A 21,218-nucleotide genomic window follows, 5' to 3' on the forward strand; every position below is an offset into this window, starting at 1 on the left:
TTTAGTAGGCCTATTTCCATTTGTCTACATCGAGGTTTAGTAGGCCTACTTCCATTTGTCCACATCAAGGTTTAGTAGGCCTACTTCCATTTGTCTACATCGAGGTTTAGTAGGCCTACTTCCATTTGTCCACATCAAGGTTTAGTAGGCCTACTTCCTTTTGTCTACATCGAGGTTTAGTAGGTCTGCTTCCATTTGTCTACATCGAGGTTTAGTAGGCCTATTTCCATTTGTCCACATCAAGGTCTAGTAGGCCTACTTCCATTTGTCAACACCAAGGCTTAGTAGGCCTACTTTCATTTGTCCACATCAAGGTTTAGTAGGCCTACTTCCATTTGTCTACATCGAGGTTTAGTAGGCCTACTTCCATTTGTCCACATCAAGGTTTAGTAGGCCTACTTCCTTTTGTCTACATCGAGGTTTAGTAGGCCTGCTTCCATTTGTCTACATCGAGGTTTAGTAGGCCTATTTCCATTTGTCTACATCGAGGTTTAGTAGGCCTACTTCCATTTGTCCACATCAAGGTTTAGTAGGCCTATTTCCATTTGTCTACATCAAGGTTTAGTAGACCTACTTCCATTTGTCTACATCGAGGTTTAGTAGGCCTACTTCCATTTGTCTACATCGAGTTTTAGTAGGCCTACTTCCATTTGTCTACATCGAGGTTTAGTAGGCCTACTTCCATTTGTCTACATCGAGGTTTAGTAGGCCTACTTCCATTTGTCTACATCAAGGTTTAGTAGGCCTACTTCCATTTGTCTACATCAAGGTTTAGTAGGCCTACTTCCATTTGTCTACATCAAGGTTTAGTAGGCCTACTTCCATATGTCTACATCAAGGTTTAGTAGGCCTACTTCCATTTGTCTACATCAAGGTTTAGTAGGCCTACTTCCATATATAATGTCTACATCAAGGTTTAGTAGGCCTACTTCCATTTGTCTACATCGAGCTTTAGTAGGCCTACTTCCATTTGTCTACATCGAGCTTTAGTACTTCCTTGCTTCTTTCTTCCTACCTAGAGCTGTCTCTAGTATCTTTCTCCGTATCTCTCTGTGTGTAGGCCTATTGACTTCGCTCTAACTATTAACACAGTGAATCTTGTATTATTTATTGACATGTTTAATAATTAAGAAAAACTAAAATGTTAGATCTATCCAGTATCAACGCTACGGTCACGTGAGAATACTGTTGTTTTTGGAAATCCCCGACTCGTGCACTACCCACTGTAATATAGATATAGATGTAGGTCTAGATAAAGAAAAACACTAATAACAGATAGAAGCTAGGATAGATGCACGTGTTGTCTAGTGTAGAAGTCTAACAGGTTCTTTATAACTCCACGTAAATCCAATCACCAGCTGCCACCCATTCAATCAAACCATGATAAGAGGTGATTAAAAATAAAATTAAAAAAAAAATACCGTCTCAAGTTTTAGTCATTGTCATAGTCTCATTGTTTGTAAATGGGACGTAGGCTATTTGTTAGGTCATGAAGATCACGTGACTAAGTAAAAATAGAACTAGGCTAATAGTAGATTGTTTCATAAGCTGGTACATAATTAAAAGTTAATTTTGTGAAAATGTTGCCAGCTCTCTATAAAGTAAGTTTTTCATTTTGTTTCTCAGTGATTTAGATCCAATTATCTATTATGGCATTGATCTCTTTATAAGATAATTTTTGTGTCAATTATTATTATTTTTTTAAATTGAATCCCATTTCCCATCTAGATCTATATGTCACATTATGTGACTAGATCTAATTTTCTTTGAAAATTATATTAGCTTGTAGATCATTTAGATTTTAAATAAGAAACAGTTGTTGAGTGCCTAAAGTTGGCCTAGACTACACATTGAAAGACACCTGAGTTTTCAGTTATTTGTAAGAATTTAGAGACATTTATTATTACACTTCACGTGACTTTGCTCTTTACTTAATTTTGGAAATCTTAAATTATAACTTTGAAAGACCTTTTTTAAAAAACAAACTCTACTAACTTATTGGTTGATTTAATGAATGGAATGAAAGCATTATGAAAATAAGAGCACTTAATGTGTGTCTTTCTGATTAAAAAAAAGTTTTGTTTTTGTAAATTAGGCTACAATGTTTTATGTATTATTGCTACTTTACTTTTTAGTCTTATGTTTTGGAGACTGTAAGATTATATATAAGTGATTTTACTAATGGCTTTACTCAACTCAAATGTACAGTTTTCATTTATTATAAATCTTGTGTTTTTTTTTTTTTTAGTTTTTTTTTAGCAGCCCCCTAAAGGAAAAGGAGGCTATTAGTTTTGTGTGGTTTGTCTGTCCGTCCGTCTGTCCCATTTAGATCTCGTAAAGTAGAAAAGATATTGAAAATCCAACGTCATGATATTTTAGACCTTTCAAAGTTCTGATGCAACGGCTACTTTTTTCTTTTCTAAAAGCGAAAAATTTAATTTGGTAAGGGAGATAACCATTTACCATATTTTTAACACATTTATGTAAACGGTTTTATTTTTTTGTCCAAAAAAAATCTTTTTTACAAATGTATTGCTAAGTTAAGTAGGTTCTGTCATAATAACTAGTATATTTACAAATAAAATGCTTACTTTTTTTAAAGAGAAAAAATCTATTTAATATGCATATAAGTGGAACATAATTTAAAACAACAATTAATAAGTAGTTTTTCATATTATCGCGTGAACTTCAGCATAACAAGACACATATAGAACACTTAACTAAAGGAATTTTTTTTTTACGGAAATGTTTTCTTTTTTTTCTAAAGGCTTTGAATAAGAGATTGATCCTTTACAAAACAATTATATCAATTAGATAATCATTATATGACATCAGTTTGGCCAGGTTCACATCTAACTTCACCTTCACCTATCCCTTGGTCTGCTGGACCATTGGGGCACCACATAAGATCGGTCAACCTTTTTCTCCATTTTTCTCTTTATTTTTCCTTTAATAAAATTTCATTCTGATATTCTTTCTGAAAATACTGAAACCTATCTTTTTATCTGCCTGGGTGGACCACACATTTTTTTAATATTGGTCTAAACAAGGTTAAAAAGCATTTTAGTTTTATATTCTAGTTTGATTTTTAAGAATATTCTTTTAATGTAAACCCCAAAAACTTTGATTGTTTAAATTATTTCATCTATGTTTTTTCCATCATAATTTTTCAGTTATATATAAATCATAACGTAGCTATTTCTAGTATTTAGTTTGAGTAACTGGTTTACTATTTGTAGTTTCTTTTTTTATTTTTTTGTCACTCTTAATAATTTGCTTTTTCTGGGTGGAAAGACATGTTCCAGTTAGATTACCGTTTCTGCAATTAATCTTATTCTAGGTTACTAGACACCTGTATGCCAAAGGTGGTCACAAAGGAAGACGTAGCTCTATGAAAACAATATATATATATATAAGTTAGTAAACTTTAAAAACAAGCTTTAAATTCTATTTATTTTTAAAAATGACCAATATATATTAAATATCATATTCTCAAAGTGACTTTTGTCATTAGTTCATCATTCATGCAAAGATAGACTTTCGAACAGCTTGGAAAATACAAAGACCTGTTTAAGAGTTTTTGTTTTAAAAATAGATGTATGTGATTGAATTTGATTGTTGAATTAAATTAACATCATATTAATAGCTGTTTAGGCCAATGGCTGTTGAATGAAGGACACAACCCCAAAATAGGGGACATGCCCTTCTTTTGCTGGATGTCTCTAATACTGCCTTATTCTCTTTTGAAAATTTCAATATTATGTTACATCTGTGATTATTAGTGTTGACAGTAGCGAATGCAACTGTTCAATAATTTACTAAATCAGATTTAAATTTATTTTTTTTAATTAGAAGATTGACATTAGTTTCTTTCCAGTCTTAAGTTCAAAGCAAAAAATAAAAAAAGAGCCATACACACTGAATGTTAATAATTGTAAAAACTAACATCTCTTGAAAGGTACTAAGCTAAAATACTAGATGAATCTAGATTCATGTCCTAATTCTATATCACTTCAGTTCTAGATCTAGTAATAATTTAAATTAGAATTTTGTAATACTAATATAGACTAGTATTAGTAAGACCACTATGTAATAGATGTAGTAGAGTCAAGGTAGGCTAATCACTTTCTTTAAAACTTCTAGCGCTGTATAATAGATACAGGTCTAATATATCACATAAGTTCTTCTTGGCTATTTAATTGGGATAAGAAATTTTTATTGCTTAAATTAAAAGTAATGGTTACAATTGAACTTTTTCATAAAAAAAAAAACTGCTTATGAAACTGTAAGATGCTGCAATTGGATCAAAACTTGTGTAGTAGCAAATGGAATAGAAATCTAGATTGCTTTGTACTAGGTTTTGTAATTTCAGTTTTTAGGTTCATATCTTGTTTATTGTGATCTGACTGTAATAAATTTTATCATTATAATATTTAATTCTCTTTTTTTTTTCTTTCAGTTTTAATGGCTTTGACATATGAAAATGCATGTTAAGAAAAAGAAAAAGGATTATCCCAAGAATATTATTGCTTAATTAAAAGCTATTAGAATAACAAGAGCTTATTATTGCAGAATAGTATTATCAAGTGAACAAAAGCAATTTATCAACATTTACCAACTAAAGATTAAAATCTCACATCGACCATCCAAGATGTCTTTTTTGAAATTCAGACTTTTGCTTTGGAAAAATTTCCTGATCCAAAAAGGGAAGCCAGTGGCTACGTTGTTTGAGATTGGGCTTCCAACTCTCTTCTCTCTAATCCTGATGGTTCTCAGACTTAGAGTGGAGGTGACTCCACATCACGACATCACCCAGTGGACACAGTGTCCCTATCAACAACTTGAGACTGAGATTGCCCATCTGAAACTAGCTTATACCCCCAACAACACAGTCACTCAAAGAATTATGGAAAGGGTCAAGAGCACTCTAAATATTTCTATAGGTAAGGCATAGCCCAGCATTGGTCAATGTTTAGAACAGCGTCAATCAGATTACAGATGAAACACATCAAACTATGTAAACTTAAATTAATTTTTTATTAATCGTTCTCAAAGAGCATTTTTAGTCTCAGATTGAGCGCTGAAGTCTTGTCTTTTTGTCCTTTCAAATACATTGACTATTGAAAGAGTGTGTGATCTGTTGAAAGTCCATATTATAATTAAATAGTTTCAAAAACATGATTTTGTAACATAAGGAATGTATTAAAGATTTTTTTCTACTAGCAAATCTATTCAAATTCTATACTTTAAAAAAATATTTATAAAAAATTTCTACTTTAATACCTGTTAAGACTGTGAAAATGATGGGTAATAATGAAATTCTTCATCATTTAATGTTTAATCCGTGTTACATATGGCCTAAACAACTTCTCTAGCAGAAGATTTTAAAAAGAGATTCTACAAAAATTTGGGGAAAGGAAAAAGGGGGGGGGGAGAGATTTTAATTTTTTTTTTCAACTTCCTGTTTTAGTCATTTTCTTGAAACAACTGACTTTTTTTTTTTTTTGGACTGATGTAGTTAAGGTTAGGGTTTATCTGTTCTCCTCAACTTGTGGTTAGCATTGATTTTTTTATCAGCATGAGGCACAGTGGCTGAGCGGTAAAGCTCATGGCTTCCAAACTGAGGGCCAGGGTTCAAATCCTGGTGAAGACAGGGATTTTTTTTTCAGGATCTTTAGGTGCCTCTGAGTCTACCCAGCTCTAATGGGTACTTGACATTAGTTGGGGAATGTAAAGGCAATTAATTGGTCGTTGTGCTGGCCACATGACACCCTTGTTAACCGTGGGCCACAGACATCATCTGCCCCATAGATCGCAAGGTCTGAAAGGGGAACTTTACTTTTTTTACTTTATGTAAATTCCAGAATTGATTAACCTCCAAACAAAAGTGTCCATATTTTGTAAACTTTTCATTTTCAGTTTTTTAACATTGTAAGATAGTGATACTGGAATATCATTAATTATTGCATATTTTGTTTTATTTGTCGATAATAATAATTATTATTGCTATTAATATTATTATCATAACTGGGCAAAAGTAACAAGTAGCATAATTACCAAATAGTAAAAATGGAGATTCTTAATTTGTATTATGAGTAAAATAATTAATGGTTTTATCTGACAAACCAGTTACTGTTGCTAGAAGTAGCGTATCTTACAGTATCGTCATCTTATCAAATTGTACTTATGCATGATAATAAATAATTGGACGTCTTCATCAAAGTAATAGTGGTTAATCTTTGTCCCAGTTAAATCATTTGAAACATGTTTCTAGATAAGCTTTAAAAAAATAGATTACATTTTGTTATCACATATGTGTGCTTCACTGTCAAGATAGGGTGTATAGTTTGCTAGTAGTCCATTAGTAAATAATAAGTAAAAATAACCCACCCAAAGGAATGTTTCCTTTCTTCAAAGCTCAAACATTTTAAACTCACTGTTGAGTGCATACAAAACAATTCTAAGATCAAGACACTAAATATTCTTTTTATTAAATAGCCAGTTACTAGCCTTGCAGCTAACTTTTTAAAATGGGTCTCCTTATGAAAATTTCACTTTCCTAAGGCAGCCAGACATGTATTCAATTATGCTCTGTTAATACAAAGCTTCAAGGAAATAGAAAACAAATCTTCAAGCAGATAAGGTGCTTTCTAAATAATAGTGTACCAGTAACTAGATTGATTTGGACAAGTTTATTTTTTGCCTCATTGTCATCAAGTCATTCTGACTTGATATAATGATCTTTTCTGTTCCTAATTGTTACTTGGTACAATGAAAGATGGATGGGCTGAGTGACTACCTCTGATTAAGTTATTAAAAATCTCTATATTACTAGGTTTTACATTGGAGCTACATATAGGCCACACTTAAAGTGTCAGTTGAATTGCAAGATAAGAAAAAATTGCACCACAATTTTTACATTTTTCTTTTATACATTCAGAGCAGCTCTATAACACCTTTAATCTTGCTATTTTTTGCCACAATTAGGATTCAGTTTACATTGAAAGTTAAGCTATTGTACCGCCAAGTGTTTTCAACAGTTAAGGTAAACTTAGACCACAGTCTTGTCACATCTCATTGCTACATTTATACTACAATAGGCAACAAGAAAGTTACAATTATTTCATAGTTAAGCTAGGTAGTCTGAACCCTTAATGTCATTTGCTGTACCAGATTTAAGTTGTAAACTGATTTAATTTGTTTTTAAACACACTCACTATAAATACTTCTTATAAATTTCTTTCCACTAGATGGCTTCCCCAATGAAGATGATATGGTCAACTTTATCACTCTAGTAAACAACACTGGAACACATCACATTAATAATTCTGCCATCTATCTTGGCGGCATTGTCTTTCAAAGTAATTTTCTCAATGACAGCGGCCAGCTGAGACCGGACAAGCAGGTCGTCTACAAGATTCGTCTCAGTTATGCTCCACGTGTCACTACAGGCAGTGGCGGTAAGCTGTCTTTCAAATCAGACACAGCATGGTCTACAAATTTCATGTTTCCACCATATCAGATTGTTGGGCCTAGGGAAAAAGGCAACAACTGTAATGGAGATCCAGGTAGGAGACAAAAATGTGTTTATTCAACATGGGTAGAAGTAATCACCTCTGACAAAAACATGAATAGGACTTGAGTAATTGACCACTTATGGATAGGACTTGAGTAATTGACCACTTATGAATAGGACTTGAGTAATTGACCACTTATGGACCACAGTAAAAATTCTTTGAATATTAAAAACTGTTTTTGTGTACAGGCTTATGTTTTTTCCCCTCCTTAGGTTATGCAAGAGAAGGTTTCCTGGCATTGCAGCATGCAGTTGATGATGCCCTCCTGAAAGAATTGCTGTCTGATGAACAGTGGCAACATTATGAAAATGTTGATATCCACCTCAACAGACATCCTTATCCTCCTTACAAGGAAGACAACTATGTTCTAGTCCTACAGCAGCAATTTCCTCTAGTCATCATGCTGAGTCTTTTAGTTAATGTACTAGGTATCGTTAGGGATATTGTACTAGAGAAGGAGAGGAAACTTAAGGTGAGTATCTTTGGTATTATTTTGTTTTATTTGTTGGGAATACTTTTTTTTAGTATTTTTTTTGTTTTTGTTAAGACCTATTAGAAATCTTTTGTCCAAATGATGTACCTAAAAAACTGTGTTGAAATTTCTCACTCATTCTTGAGGTAAAAACAAGAGACTAACAAAATGAATGCATGCTGACATTTTTTCTTCTTACTTTTGTTTCACTTGCTTCATAGTTTTTCAACTATTGGAGCACTTACATTGTTTTCTCCATTTCTCTTGAAGGCTCCATTGTGATGCCAGTACATTTCTCTTGAAGGCTCCATTGTGATGCCAGTACATTTCTCTTGAAGGCTCCATTGTGATGCCAGTACATTTCTATGAGTTTGTCAGAACTTCTCTTTTTTTTTATTTTTAACCTTTCTTTTACCTACTTTGTGGAAGGTCTTTGCAAGCCCAGGCAATCTTGAGCGCTTGAGCTTATGTTTTAGAATAGTGATCAAGTGTTCATCATGAGGTCAGTTGACCTTTCAGACTGTGATGCACAATGAATAGGATGAAGTCAGAAGAACAAGACTCTGAAGAGATAGACTTAGTACTGTCATGAACTATATAACTATATAGAACCAAGGAGACACAGAGCTACCAAATGTCCTTGACTCTTCTCTGCTTTTAATGTGCAAGTCTGTAATAATCTAAAACCTCTAAGCATCTTAATTGTAGATTTATATGCAGGTGGAAAAACTATGCCTTTTTTTTTCTTTTTTATAAATCTAATCTTTTGACTTTTAGTAAAGTGCTAAGCTGGCTTGTGTATTAGTTAGACAATAAAAGGGACAGCACTCATTAATTTTAGTAATAAAATGAATTTATAAATAGGATGATACTTTACCTTTTTCTCCCCCCTTTTATTTATTCCCAGTGGCTGCATACAGTTAAGTAACCTTAAAGGTTTAAACTAATAGGGGTATGTGTAGTAAGGGTTGTTTTTGAACTCATGGCAGCATTATTTTTATAACTTAGTATTACACTGTATGACTATGTTAATGTGTATAAATGATATTGAAGTTGTCATGATATTTAATACTGTAAAGTGAACTGTCCTTGAGAGATATTAAACCATCCAATTGCTATAACAACACTAAATGTACATGCCTAGATTGATAAGCTCTGATTTAAAATGTTGCTAATCCAATATCTTGATTTTCTATATTTCTAGGAAAGTATGAAAATGATGGGCATAAACAACTGGCTGCACTGGGTGGCCTGGTTCACCAAACACTTTCTGTTTCTTTTCATCTCCATTGTTATCATGACCATCTTCTACTGCGTGGAACTAGACTCAGAAAAAGGTGCAGTGATTGCAGAGACGAACCCTTTCATCGTCTTCTTATATCTTCTGTGTTACTGCATTGCCACCATTACTTTTTGTTTTGCAGTCTGTGTCTTTTTTGCCAGAGGTGAGATTCTAAGTCATTTGTCTTCATAAACAGTAAATTCTTGTAATTTCTAGTAAAAATTATTGCAGCTTGACAGCAATGCTTTATCAAACAAGTTGTACCACCAAAAAGGCCAACCGAGATTGATGCAGTCTGCTTTCATCTAACATTTCATCTGTTTGTCCCATCATATTCGATCAGACTGCATCTATTAAACACTTGAAGTGTACATAAAAATGTTTGCAGCTTAAAATTCTTACACAAATGGCTGCCTGGTTATGCAGCATGGATTTGGGACTGTTTTTATGATGGTCCTGAGTTCAAACCCTGTGTTTTCATCCAGTGTTGTCCTGTTTGGCCTAGGACCACATAAATTGTGTCTAAAACTTTTAAAACTTATCTAAATAATTAATACACATTCACAACAGTATCCATTTGTTTATATCTAAATAATTAATACACATTCACAACAGTATCCATTTGTTTATTGATATCTGAAATTGGTGGGTGGTAATTAAAAGCAATAGGTTCTTTAGCTTGTCAACTGAAAAGCTTCAATAATGCATTCTGAAAATGTGAACTTTACATCATCTGCCCTAAGGATGGCTAGTTCTCTAAAGAAATTTTTATCCATTCTTAAAAAAATATTTTACTGTATTAAAGATTTTTATTTTTAAAAAATTGGTTTTCTATCAAATGTATTTTTTTCTAGATATATTAATCAAAGGAAGTAATAAACCATTTCTGTTGTATTAAAAGTTGAGGTTTGAAGATGTTTTAACGAAGCCTTCATTTGCAGCGAATGTAGGGGCAGCCATAGGAGGGATCATGTTTTTCTGTATGTTCATCCCTTACTTCTTCTTACAACAAAGATATTCAACTCTTAGTTTCATGTCCAAGATCATCTCTTGTTTGGACTTCCAAGTGGCCATGGCTTATGGTGGCACATTGCTGGGCATGTTTGAAGGAGTGGGTAAGTGCCTGTCTAACTTGCATAAAGATTATTCATTTAAAAGTGTTGTTTTTTTTGCTAATTAAGAAATCTTTTTTTGAACAAATTTCCTTACATCATCCTGTATCAGGTTCAGGTATACAGCTGTCCACCCTGGCAAGTGGTGTTTCTGTTGATGACGACTTCTCTATGGTGATGGTATTTGTCATGCTGCTTGCTGACTCGGCCATTCATATTCTTATTGCTTGGTATGTTGAGGCTGTATTTCCTGGGGAGTATGGTTTTGCTCAGCCTTGGTACTTTCCTTTCTTGGTAGGTTTATTTTTTTCCCTTTTGTAAAAAATGTTCTTTTATTTAATCATTAAAGTGTGAAAAAGTATTAACAAATGAAATACACATAATTACTTGTTTCTGAAAGTTTTTTTTTTTATTGGATGTTGCAAAACTTACCTTTGAGAAAAATGATTGTGTCTTACTGAGATTAGTGAATAGAACTCTGGGCTACCAAACAAAATTTCAAGGGTCCAATCTGCTTTTGTATTAAAAGGAAACTTATTACATATAGTAACAGTTGCATTGTAATCATAAACTAATCATGGTTAGGCCAAAAAAAACATAAAAACATGTCTTTGTAAACAAAAGATACTGACAGAAATACTGACAGATACAAGACAGAGCTACTGACAGATACAAGACAGAGCTACTGACAGATACAAGACAGAGCTACTGACAGATACAAGACAGAGCTACTGACAGATACAAGACAGAGCTACTGACAGATACAAAATCAGAAAAAATCTTGGAAGACAACGGCCACCCGCTCCATCAGAACTACGCCAGGTCGTCGCGAAGTGGGCGACTGCTGTCAATCAAAACAAGAACGGAGCGGTACAAAAACTCGTTCGTACCTCACTCGGTCAGACTCTATCACCGCCACTCATTGATCAGGGAACATGGAATGCACCAAGATACCTGTGTGTAGTCGCTGAATGAACTCTTTACGTTGTGTCTGTTGTATTTATGTGTATGTTTCTGTTGTGTTGTCTTTATATGAGAAACGAGTCCTTGTAATCACAACTAATTTCCGTAAGGATCAATAAAGCAGTCTTAGTCTTAGTCTTACAAGACAGAAATACTGACAGATACAAGACAGAGCTACTGACAGATACAAGACAGAAATACTGACAGATACAATACAGAGCTACTGACAGATACAAGACAGAGCTACTGACAGAAACAAGACAGAAATACTGACAGATACAATACAGAGCTACTGACAGATACAAGACAAAAAATGAAATTTATTTTCTACCTTCTTGTCTTCTCAGTGTCTTGTTATTGTTTGATTTGAGTTTCATTTTTTGTACCCATTGATGTTTTCAGAAAAGTTATTGGGGATGTTGCCCCCAGACTGCGGAACATGTTGATGTCGATGAAGCTGGTAGTATTGGACAAGATCCATCTATGTTTGAAAAAGAACCCAGTGAAGTGGCTGGCATTCAAATTAGAAATTTGCGTAAAGTACGTTGTTTCTATGAGTGCTGCTTATTTTAAGTTTATTCTGATGACATAATTATCTTACATTTATTTTTTTTTTTTAACTTAAGAACAAATGAAATCTTAACCTCTTATTTCTTACTGTTTTATTACTATTACTATTTACTCGTTTAATTAAATGTTAATATAAAATGTGTACATTTTGTGTTGTCATAAGGTTTATGGGAAAGGCAGAGATAAAAAAGTTGCTGTTGCTGGTATGACTTTAAATATGTATGAAGGACAAATTACAGCCTTGTTAGGCCATAATGGTGCAGGAAAAACAACCACAATGTCCTTGTTGACTGGTAAAAACTTTGATGATTTTTATACATTGCTATTAACAAAACACAGTGTAGGTGCAAGGTACTTTTAAAAAAACCTAGACATACCTAAACTTATTTACATGCATAGTATTTTTAAGCTTGTGACAAAAAATGAAATGTATAAAATAATTGGATAGAATATATTAAACAATAATGCGAAACCAAAGAGAGTAAATTTCGAACAGGTAGTTTTTAGAGCTTGATGCATAATGAGTTCTAAATCTTTGGTCTGTGTTTTAAAAAAGCTTTCAAGCTTTGCACTTCTAGACCTATGTGTTAACCAACAGAGATGAATCCTTAGAGGCCTATGATATCATGAATCTTTAAAGATGGCTGCCTGGTTGTGCGGTTAGTGTGCTGGACAGTCGTTCAGATTTATCGATGGTCCCTGGTTCAAACCATGCCCGTTCCCATCCCCCGTCGTCCTGCAGGAGGTTTGGACTGGGAAGTAATTATCTTCAACTCTGAAGGAACATTTGAAACATGTAAAACATTTTACAAACAAACAAGGTTTACAGACAAAGCAGCAATTTTTATGGACTGATCACAAACTTTGAAACTTCATAGTCAATTTTTTGGTCTTTTCAAGAGTTTTAGGAGTATATGTAGGTCAGCTGTCATAGAATTAGGATTTGACTTTCATGCAATTAGTTTTAATGTTCTGAAGGATGAAAGATTTTGTAATCTTGCATAGCATAGCGATAGTCAAAGTTGGAGTATATAAAAGCCACAGTAAACTTCTTAGTTGAAGTTACTCTTCATTATTCGTTTTATGATATTAATAAGCAAAATGTATTTGTTCGAATGCTTTGCCGCCAAAGTATTCCTAATACCGATACTAGTTCTAGTAATAATTAACTAATTAACATTTTAGTTAATTATTTCTTAATAGTATCTATAAGTAATGTTATTTTTACTCCCATGTTACTGTAATTTTTTGGGTTTTTTCTTTTTTTGTAGGCTTTTATCCCCCAACCAGTGGCACTGCTTTTATTAATGGCTATGACATTCGACAAGAAATAAGTGAGGTTCGCAACAGTCTAGGTCTGTGTCCACAGCATGATATCCTGTTTGATAATCTGACTGTTGAGGAACATATCATCTTTTTTGGATTGGTAGTTTCTTTTCTTTGTTTTATATCACTTTGTTTGGTATTAGTTTTATAAAAGATGTATATTTACTGAAATTAGAAAATAAGACCAAATTAATCCTTAAAACCCTATGACTCTATTTTTCTAGCTGAAAGGTGTGCCCAAGTCTAACATTATACCTCAGTGTGAGGAGATGTTGAAAGATATGGAACTATTTAATAAGCTGAAGGCTAAGTCAAAGAATCTGTCTGGTGGAATGAAGAGAAAACTGTCAGTTTGTATTGCTCTGATTGGAAATTCAAAGGTAATAAAATAGCTCAAAAAATGCAGTGAAGTGTAAACAAAATAGTCACTCTCATATGAGAGTATAATTAAATTAGCAAAAATTCCATGATGATTAATGTTAATGAGCAAAAGATTGAAACAAATTTTGCTGGCAAGCTAGTCATCAAAACCACATCACAATTTCCAATAACCGAGGTTTATAGTTTCATCTTTTTAAATTTAATTTATTGTTCTTTATAACCATTCGAAATCTACAATAAAGACATGTAAACATTGTAAAAGATTCTGTTTCTTGCTTGGTACAGGTTGTGTTTCTGGATGAACCATCTTCTGGTCTGGATCCTAAAGCTAGGCGTAACATCTGGACAGTCTTACAGAAAAACAGAGCAGGTAGAACAATGGTGCTGAGTACCCATTTCATGGATGAAGCTGATCATTTAGGAGATAGGATTGCCATCATGTCTGAAGGAGTTGTGAAATGTTGTGGAAGTTCTCTTTTCTTGAAAAAGAAATATGGTAAATTTGTAACATATACATATACTAACATACTTTTCTCTACATTTTTTATAGTTCGTTATAAAAAATAGTTTAATATAAATTAGATGTTTTAAAAAACTTTTCATGATGACATGTTATATGGTACTAATTGCATGTATATATTTGTTATGTCTGTTACAGGTGCAGGCTATCATATGATCTTAGTGAAACGTCCAGAATGTGATGTCCAAAAGATCATTAACATTGTTTCAAAGTACATTCCCACAGCTGAACTGGAAAGCAACATTGGGGCTGAACTTAGTTTTATTCTTCCCCAGAACTTGGTATCCAACTTTGAGCCTCTGTTTACTGAGCTGGAACAAAAGCAAGAGGAGCTGGGTATTAGTAGTTTTGGAGCATCAGTAACAACAATGGAGGAAGTCTTTCTCAAGTGAGTTCTTAAACAGCCCTTTGATTTTGAGTAGTCAACAGTTGATCTTAACCATTCTTAGTTAGACTGTACTGAGATTTGTTACTAAGGGGTATAAACTGCTTGGCTACCCATCAAAAGAGCTAAGTTCAAATACCAATTCAAGCTGAAGTTGTGCTTGCTTACTGCCTAAAGCAGCACGGAAACTTACTCTCCAGGTGCCACCTCGCCTTACATGCCTGTTAAAGAACTTGAAAATAGTGCACTAAGAATGCTATAGCATGGAACATGGCCTATACAAAATTAATCCTTTAAAAAATAATTGAGAATGTTGTTTGCCACATTTTGCTATCATTCAGCTTTAAGGAAGTAATTTTTTTTAAATTTAATCCAGCAAAGTTATTTTCTTCTCAATTCAATATCTGCACAACATTACTCCCCCCTTGTTTTCAAAGCGATGTAGCTAGGTAGAATAGCTGGTCTTTTTCTTGGTGTTTGACTTGATGAAACATTTGACAAAAGCAATCACCCAGAAAAAAAATATTAATTTATGTAAATAGAAAACTTAAGAGTGAAAAAGTGTTAATTATCAACAATGTAATGGCAGAGGTCAAATCTTTGATATAGTTCTTATAAAAAAACAACAACTAAAAAACAGAATAAGAGTCATTTAATTCAGGAATCTAACTAGCTTTTAGAAACAAATATTATTCTCTGATCATTTTTGATTTACTAATTTAGAAAAAGGAAAGACATCATTTCACATGTGTAAGTATTAGTTAGTCATATGTTGTCTTTTCATTCTGATATAGAGTTGGTCAATCTGATGATGTGCAAGAAAGGCTCCAGCAGAAAAAAACAGCTAAAACATCCATCCCTGAGAAGAATTCGTCTTTCAAAGTTGAAGACTGTCGCAGCCCTCTCTTGAGAAATACTTACAACAGTTATGGGGCCAATGCTAGTACGCTTGAGAACTCAGTCCCTGACAACTTCAACACTGATACACTGGGCAGTAACTCCTCTGTCAATGTTCTGTTAGAATATTCTCAAAGTAGCCAATCCTCCCTCAGTATGTTGTTCTCTGTATGTGTCTCTCTCTCTCCTGTCTTCTTTCATTTATCTATCTCATATCTATCTCTCTAGTAAATGTCACTTTTCTTTCATTACTACTTAATAATGTATACTTTTTGCATTTGTCTCTGGGCATTTAGGCTAAGAGAGAAATGTTGTTTTTTTTCCATATGAGCTCTAAATTCTTTTAACCTAATAAATGTTACGCTTTGACAGTGTAACATTAGAAATGTAGGATTGCAACTACAAACTGCAATTACCAAACTATATATTCACATATTTAACTTTACACGTTTACATTTTATTTGAAATAGTCTTTTAAAATTTAAATGTACTATGGAAACAAATATTTTATTTTGATAATTATCCTTAAAAATAACATGGATTTCTAAAGTAGAAATTTAAAAAAAATGTTAAAAGAAAATTAAAATTTAAATGGTCTATAAAACTTCGTGGAAAGTAAATTTAATGTAAATACTTGTTACTTCAGATCTAACCAAAAGATACACCAAGAACACTGGGCTGAAGCTGTATTTTCAGCAATTCTGGGCAATGTTTGTTAAACGAGCTCTGCACACTTTGCGCAACAAACTAGTGACTGTCACTCAGCTGGTGATCCCCGTCTTCTTCACAGTGATGGGGCTGGTGGTGCTCAAGACTCTCCCGTCCTTCACTGACATGCCAGCCCTTAAGCTTGTCACGGACGAGTTTGGTGAGAACTTTGTACCGTATGCCTATGGAAACCCTGCAGTGAAAGAAATGGCTCTGTCCTATGCACGCCAGTTTGGAATGCATTCTTCTTCAGTGACCCAGAGCGTCAACCAAGAGCGAAATGACAGTAACATTGTGGAATATCTAGCACATAAAGGAGTTGAAGGCATAGGTATTTACAATCTGAGGTACATGGTTGCAGCAAGCTTCAATGGAAGTACATATCCTAAAAGTTCAGCAGTGGCCTACTTCAACAATCAGGCCTACCACAGTATTGCTGTATCGTTGAGTGCATTGTTCAATGGGTTATTGGCTTACTTCACCAACAGCTCAGACTACAGTATTGAAACTTATAATCACCCATTGCCCAGACTTACAATAAATAAGGTTTGTAGTTATATTCTCATCCAGCAAGTTTTCATTGAAATGAAATTTGTGTATTTTTATTTTATCTGATTTACTAGTATCTATTTTTTTTTCTACTTTTGGGTCTTAAAGTCATAAAAGGCAGTTATTAGAGATGTTACTATCTTTTGAGCACTGTTTTTTTTTTTTTAAACAAAAATGTATACTTAATTTGAGTCTCTTTATTTTATTTTATTTATTTGGTTTTATTTATTTAACTTTATTTGTTGTTTCTTTTATTGTGTATGTAGACTCTATTTTAGTTTCTATTTCTCTCTCTACAGATTCAAGATGAAGGTGATGGAAAAGATTTCACTGGATTCACGCTTGGCTTTAATTTGACATTTGGAATGGCATTTTTAGCCAGCAGTTTTGTTCTATTCCTGGTCAAAGAGAAGACAGTCAAGGCCAAACACATTCAGTTTGTCAGTGGTGTACATGCTGTGAACTTCTGGCTCTCCACACTTTGCTGGGATCTCATTAATTTCATGTTACCCTGCCTGTGCCTCATCATAACTTTCTTTGCATTTTCTATAACAAACTTTACGGTTGACTTGCACTGGCTGCAGCTCATTTTTTTTTTCTTCCTGTATGGCTGGGCTATGTTGCCCTATATGTATTTGATGTCATTTGGCTTCACAGTGCCATCAACAGCATATGTTTGGATTACAATGTTTAATATTCTAACAGGTAAACAACAACAGTTTTCATGTTTATTCATTTCTCTTGCTATGCAGTGAACATAAAATTTACTGAGATTGTAAAACTTAATTATTTTAGAAAAGCGTACATTATTTGGGAAAAAAAAAACATTCTCAAGAGAAAGTTTTAGATTCAGCAGATAGCTGGAATGTATGCATGTGTTAAAGTTTCACATGATTAGAAAGAGAATTCTTAAGAAAAGAAGTTTTCAAGTTGCTCATGACTGCACAAAAACCCAAATTGTGACCTGCATATTTTATCACTTTTGATGCAGATTAAGCCATTGTCCACCAGGGTTCTATTTATGTTTTCTTTTTGTCTTCTGCAATTTGTGTCCAGCAGCCTTTGTGAGATCTCTCCAACTGCCTCTTTCAGAGGCAATCTGCTGCCATCTACTTTTGTCTACGCCAGTGAGGATAAAATGGCGCTTAATCTTTTTAGTGCTTATGGCGGTACCTCTGTTACGCCATCCTCTTAAAAGCTTGCCAAAAAAGTTTGCACTTTTGATGCCTTTAGAGCACCTTGGTCTCAGAGCTCTACAAAAGTGTGGTGAGAACCACTGCTTTGTAAACATTGATTTTTATCATTACAAGGCTGGGTGTGGTGGTTAAAACTAAGGCTCAGAAGTTCAAATCCCTGTGGATTTAAATTAGAATGCATCATTTAAAGCTGTATGCACAAGAATCTTTGAAATCATTGATTGTATTTATCTCAGCTTTCACAGGAATTTAAACAGAAATCCATTTGTTAAAGCTTGTGATTTTTTTTGTTTTGTTTTAGAAGTTACTTTGATTTCAGCTATTTCTTTAATTTAATTGTAGCCTTGATAGTGAAAAACTATGATTTATTTTTAGTTTGATAAATATATGATGCATTCTAATTTTAGAAACATGTAAACATTTTTACAGGGGTTGCAACTCTCCTTGTTGTTGTCATTCTAAGTATACCTCAGATTGGACTGCAAGATGTCTCCATTGTTCTGGAATGGATATTTTTGGCTGTTTTCCCAAATTTCTGTCTTTCTGAAGGAGTGTTTCAGTTCTACCAGAATTACCAGAATCTGGACATCTGTAAACCTGTCTATAAAGCTGATGCTTGCCCTTACTTTAGGTTTATGAACTTAACAAATCCTTGTTGTCCAGGTAAGTGTAATTACCTAATGTTTCATTGGTTGTAGGATTACATTGTTTCTTTGCATACACATTATTACATTTCTTTAAAAACAACATTTGTTTAAGGCTTTAAAATAAATAAGGAAGCTGACTTTGAGTTGCATTTACCTTTATGTTTGGAGTAATTTTTTTTTTCTACTTTGATATTTGCTGATCTTTTTAAATGGATAATCATTAAACATGAATTCCTACCCATCTCCTTCCTTGTAATGAAATCTATTTTAACTTTTCTAAATGTAAGTTGACTATTCTAAATACACACTTAAAAAGCCCTGCCTAAAACATTTTAAATTGACATCATTTGTCCTAGTGGTGATCTTTAGATTTTCTTGCTGAATGTTGTCTATAAAATGCAGCATTGAATGTTGTATATCATTTTTAAATCAAATGTTATTAATGTGAGCCTATACTCTAAAGGATGAATGAAACAAACAAAATGTTTTTGATTTGTGCAGACTACTGTGGAGATTTCTGCCTGTATTACAACAAAAACTATTTTGGATGGGAGAAGAGTGGTATTGGCAGGATGCTGACATTCTTGGCTATCCAAGGTCTTTTTGTATGGATACTCATTTTTCTATCAGAATTTGGACTTTTGCAAAAAGTAAGAACATTTCTTTATTTACATTTTGTCACCACCTCAAAGTTGGTGCCATAGTGTAGAAACCCTATTTCAATTTTGGGAATGTTATTTCTATATTGTGAATGTTATTCACAACTCATGTTGCCCTAAGGTGAACACTTTTGACCTTAAGTGAACCAGAGTTAAGGGCAGTCAGTCTATATAGGGAGTTGGTAGCAAGCACTTGATAGAATCACTTAATATAGTTAGTTGAGTTAGTTGTTTAAAGAAGTTGGTTATAGATTAGTTACTAAGTTGTCATTATATTCGCCATATTTCTATAGAGGATTAATGCTGACCATTCCTGAATTGAATTGTGTATCGTATTCAATATGTGGTGTTATTACTTATATTAAAATTATTTGTGTCTGCTACATCAAGTGTCACTTCCTTATTCTGTGCATTATAATATGAACCCAATGTCACCACCACGCCTACATGGATAAACTGACAATAATATCACAGCATCAAAACATAACCACAGTGACATTTATAATGTCAAAAATACAGCGGTGACACATTTTAAACATAAATAAACTGAATTGGGTAAAAATAATTTGCTTAATATAAAATAAGAAAAACAAAAAAATACTTTAAAAACAAAACAAAGCTTATACGAAGTGTAATAGTATTAATTAGTTTGGATCAGTCATGTAATTAAATTTGTAATAGATCTAGACAGATTAGAAATATTTCTAACAATTGTTTTTGTTAAGTGCTATTTCATGCTTTTAGCTTTCTCAACACGCTCTGTGTCAGGTCTATAGATGAATGAAATTATTACATATTACAAATGTATTAATATATGCAATTATTAAAAATAATTTATTTGAATTACCATATGCGTAAGTATTATATTTATTTTAAATCATGTTATTTTTGGTCCCAAAGTTCAGCCCGACAGTCACACCATACACACCCAGTTGTACAAAGAATAATAAACGAGGTGTTTAATGATTTAAATTAAAATATGAATTGAATGTAATGATATTTGTATAATGACAATGACATATGATCAATAATAATGACAAAGAAATATGAATGCATATAGTATGGTATGTAAAATCACTACTTATAGTAAGATTCTAGTAAATACTTAATTAAAATAAAATAATCACCTTAAATATAAGGTTCAGTAATATTTCCACACAGTGACAATCTTTTAAGACAACAACTGGCAATACAAGTAGATCTATCTTTCAGCCAAGATACTGTGCACCGACAATCAATAATCAATAAGCTCATAGCAACATCAGAGTTCACAACTTCACTAAGCACCACCAGGTCTGGATACAACAATCCTCAATCTGGAATCTGGAACCTCAGACTCGTAAATCAAACTTGAAAAACATCAGATAGAAAAACCTGAGACGAAAAACCTCAGTCTTTTAATCTAGAACTGAGACTGAAACCTGAGACTGAAACTTGACACTGAGACCCTATAGAAAGATAAAGAACAGATTCTTCTAATCTTCTATCTATATACAAAATACGAATACAATCGAATCCAAATAAAAATTAACTATACAATATGAAATATAACTCACCCTAAACAGGGGTCAAATAATCCAAGAATATATAACAGGGTCAGCGATAAGGCTATCCAGTAATGAAGACACACATATAATTCAGGAGCTCCAAAGATATACAGCTTGACTCTACAGCCCAAGATGGAGAGAAAGAACCAAACAATCTACGACGAAAGTCTACTACGTCATAAAAAAAGATAAAACAAGGGGAGATCAGCTAGTCCACAAGAAAAGTAAAATAGCACGAATGACGTCATCACCTATTGATGAAATCGGCACTATTAAAATGTGAACCAATTTTATTATACAACTAATTCAATAGTTGCGACACTCTGATCCTATCACTTATCTGGACCAGTTTGGAAAATGGAGGGGGGGGGGAGGGATATTTGGGTGTATTTTAATGTAATCACTTCTTTTAAAGCATTTATGTTTT

The 21,218-nt window shown here is 33.2% G+C and overlaps 1 protein-coding gene across 4 annotated transcripts in view; it reads left to right on the forward strand.

The window, feature by feature from the left end:
* Positions 1-21,218, forward strand: part of LOC106054527 (phospholipid-transporting ATPase ABCA3-like) — a 33,797-nt gene that overhangs the window by 6,940 nt on the left and 5,639 nt on the right. For 2 of the 4 annotated variants that reach the window (XM_056020866.1, XM_056020865.1), the window contains exons 2-18: positions 4,460-4,943; positions 7,251-7,568; positions 7,790-8,049; positions 9,254-9,494; positions 10,273-10,446; positions 10,556-10,737; positions 11,809-11,946; positions 12,140-12,269; positions 13,248-13,402; positions 13,527-13,682; positions 13,969-14,179; positions 14,342-14,591; positions 15,383-15,639; positions 16,132-16,739; positions 17,042-17,447; positions 18,368-18,601; positions 19,087-19,235. In XM_056020866.1, coding sequence (XP_055876841.1) covers positions 4,652-4,943; positions 7,251-7,568; positions 7,790-8,049; positions 9,254-9,494; positions 10,273-10,446; positions 10,556-10,737; positions 11,809-11,946; positions 12,140-12,269; positions 13,248-13,402; positions 13,527-13,682; positions 13,969-14,179; positions 14,342-14,591; positions 15,383-15,639; positions 16,132-16,739; positions 17,042-17,447; positions 18,368-18,601; positions 19,087-19,235 — 4,161 coding nt within the window. In that variant the 5' untranslated portion in view covers positions 4,460-4,651. Of the gene's footprint in view, positions 1-1,275; positions 1,391-1,429; positions 1,602-4,459; positions 4,944-7,250; positions 7,569-7,789; positions 8,050-9,253; positions 9,495-10,272; positions 10,447-10,555; positions 10,738-11,808; positions 11,947-12,139; positions 12,270-13,247; positions 13,403-13,526; positions 13,683-13,968; positions 14,180-14,341; positions 14,592-15,382; positions 15,640-16,131; positions 16,740-17,041; positions 17,448-18,367; positions 18,602-19,086; positions 19,236-21,218 lie in introns of those variants that run through there. The other 2 variants (XM_056020867.1, XM_056020864.1) reach the window with 2 other exon arrangements.

Source organism: Biomphalaria glabrata, chromosome 2 (genome assembly GCF_947242115.1).
Source record: "Biomphalaria glabrata chromosome 2, xgBioGlab47.1, whole genome shotgun sequence".
In the NCBI taxonomy this organism is placed as follows: domain Eukaryota; kingdom Metazoa; phylum Mollusca; class Gastropoda; family Planorbidae; genus Biomphalaria; species Biomphalaria glabrata.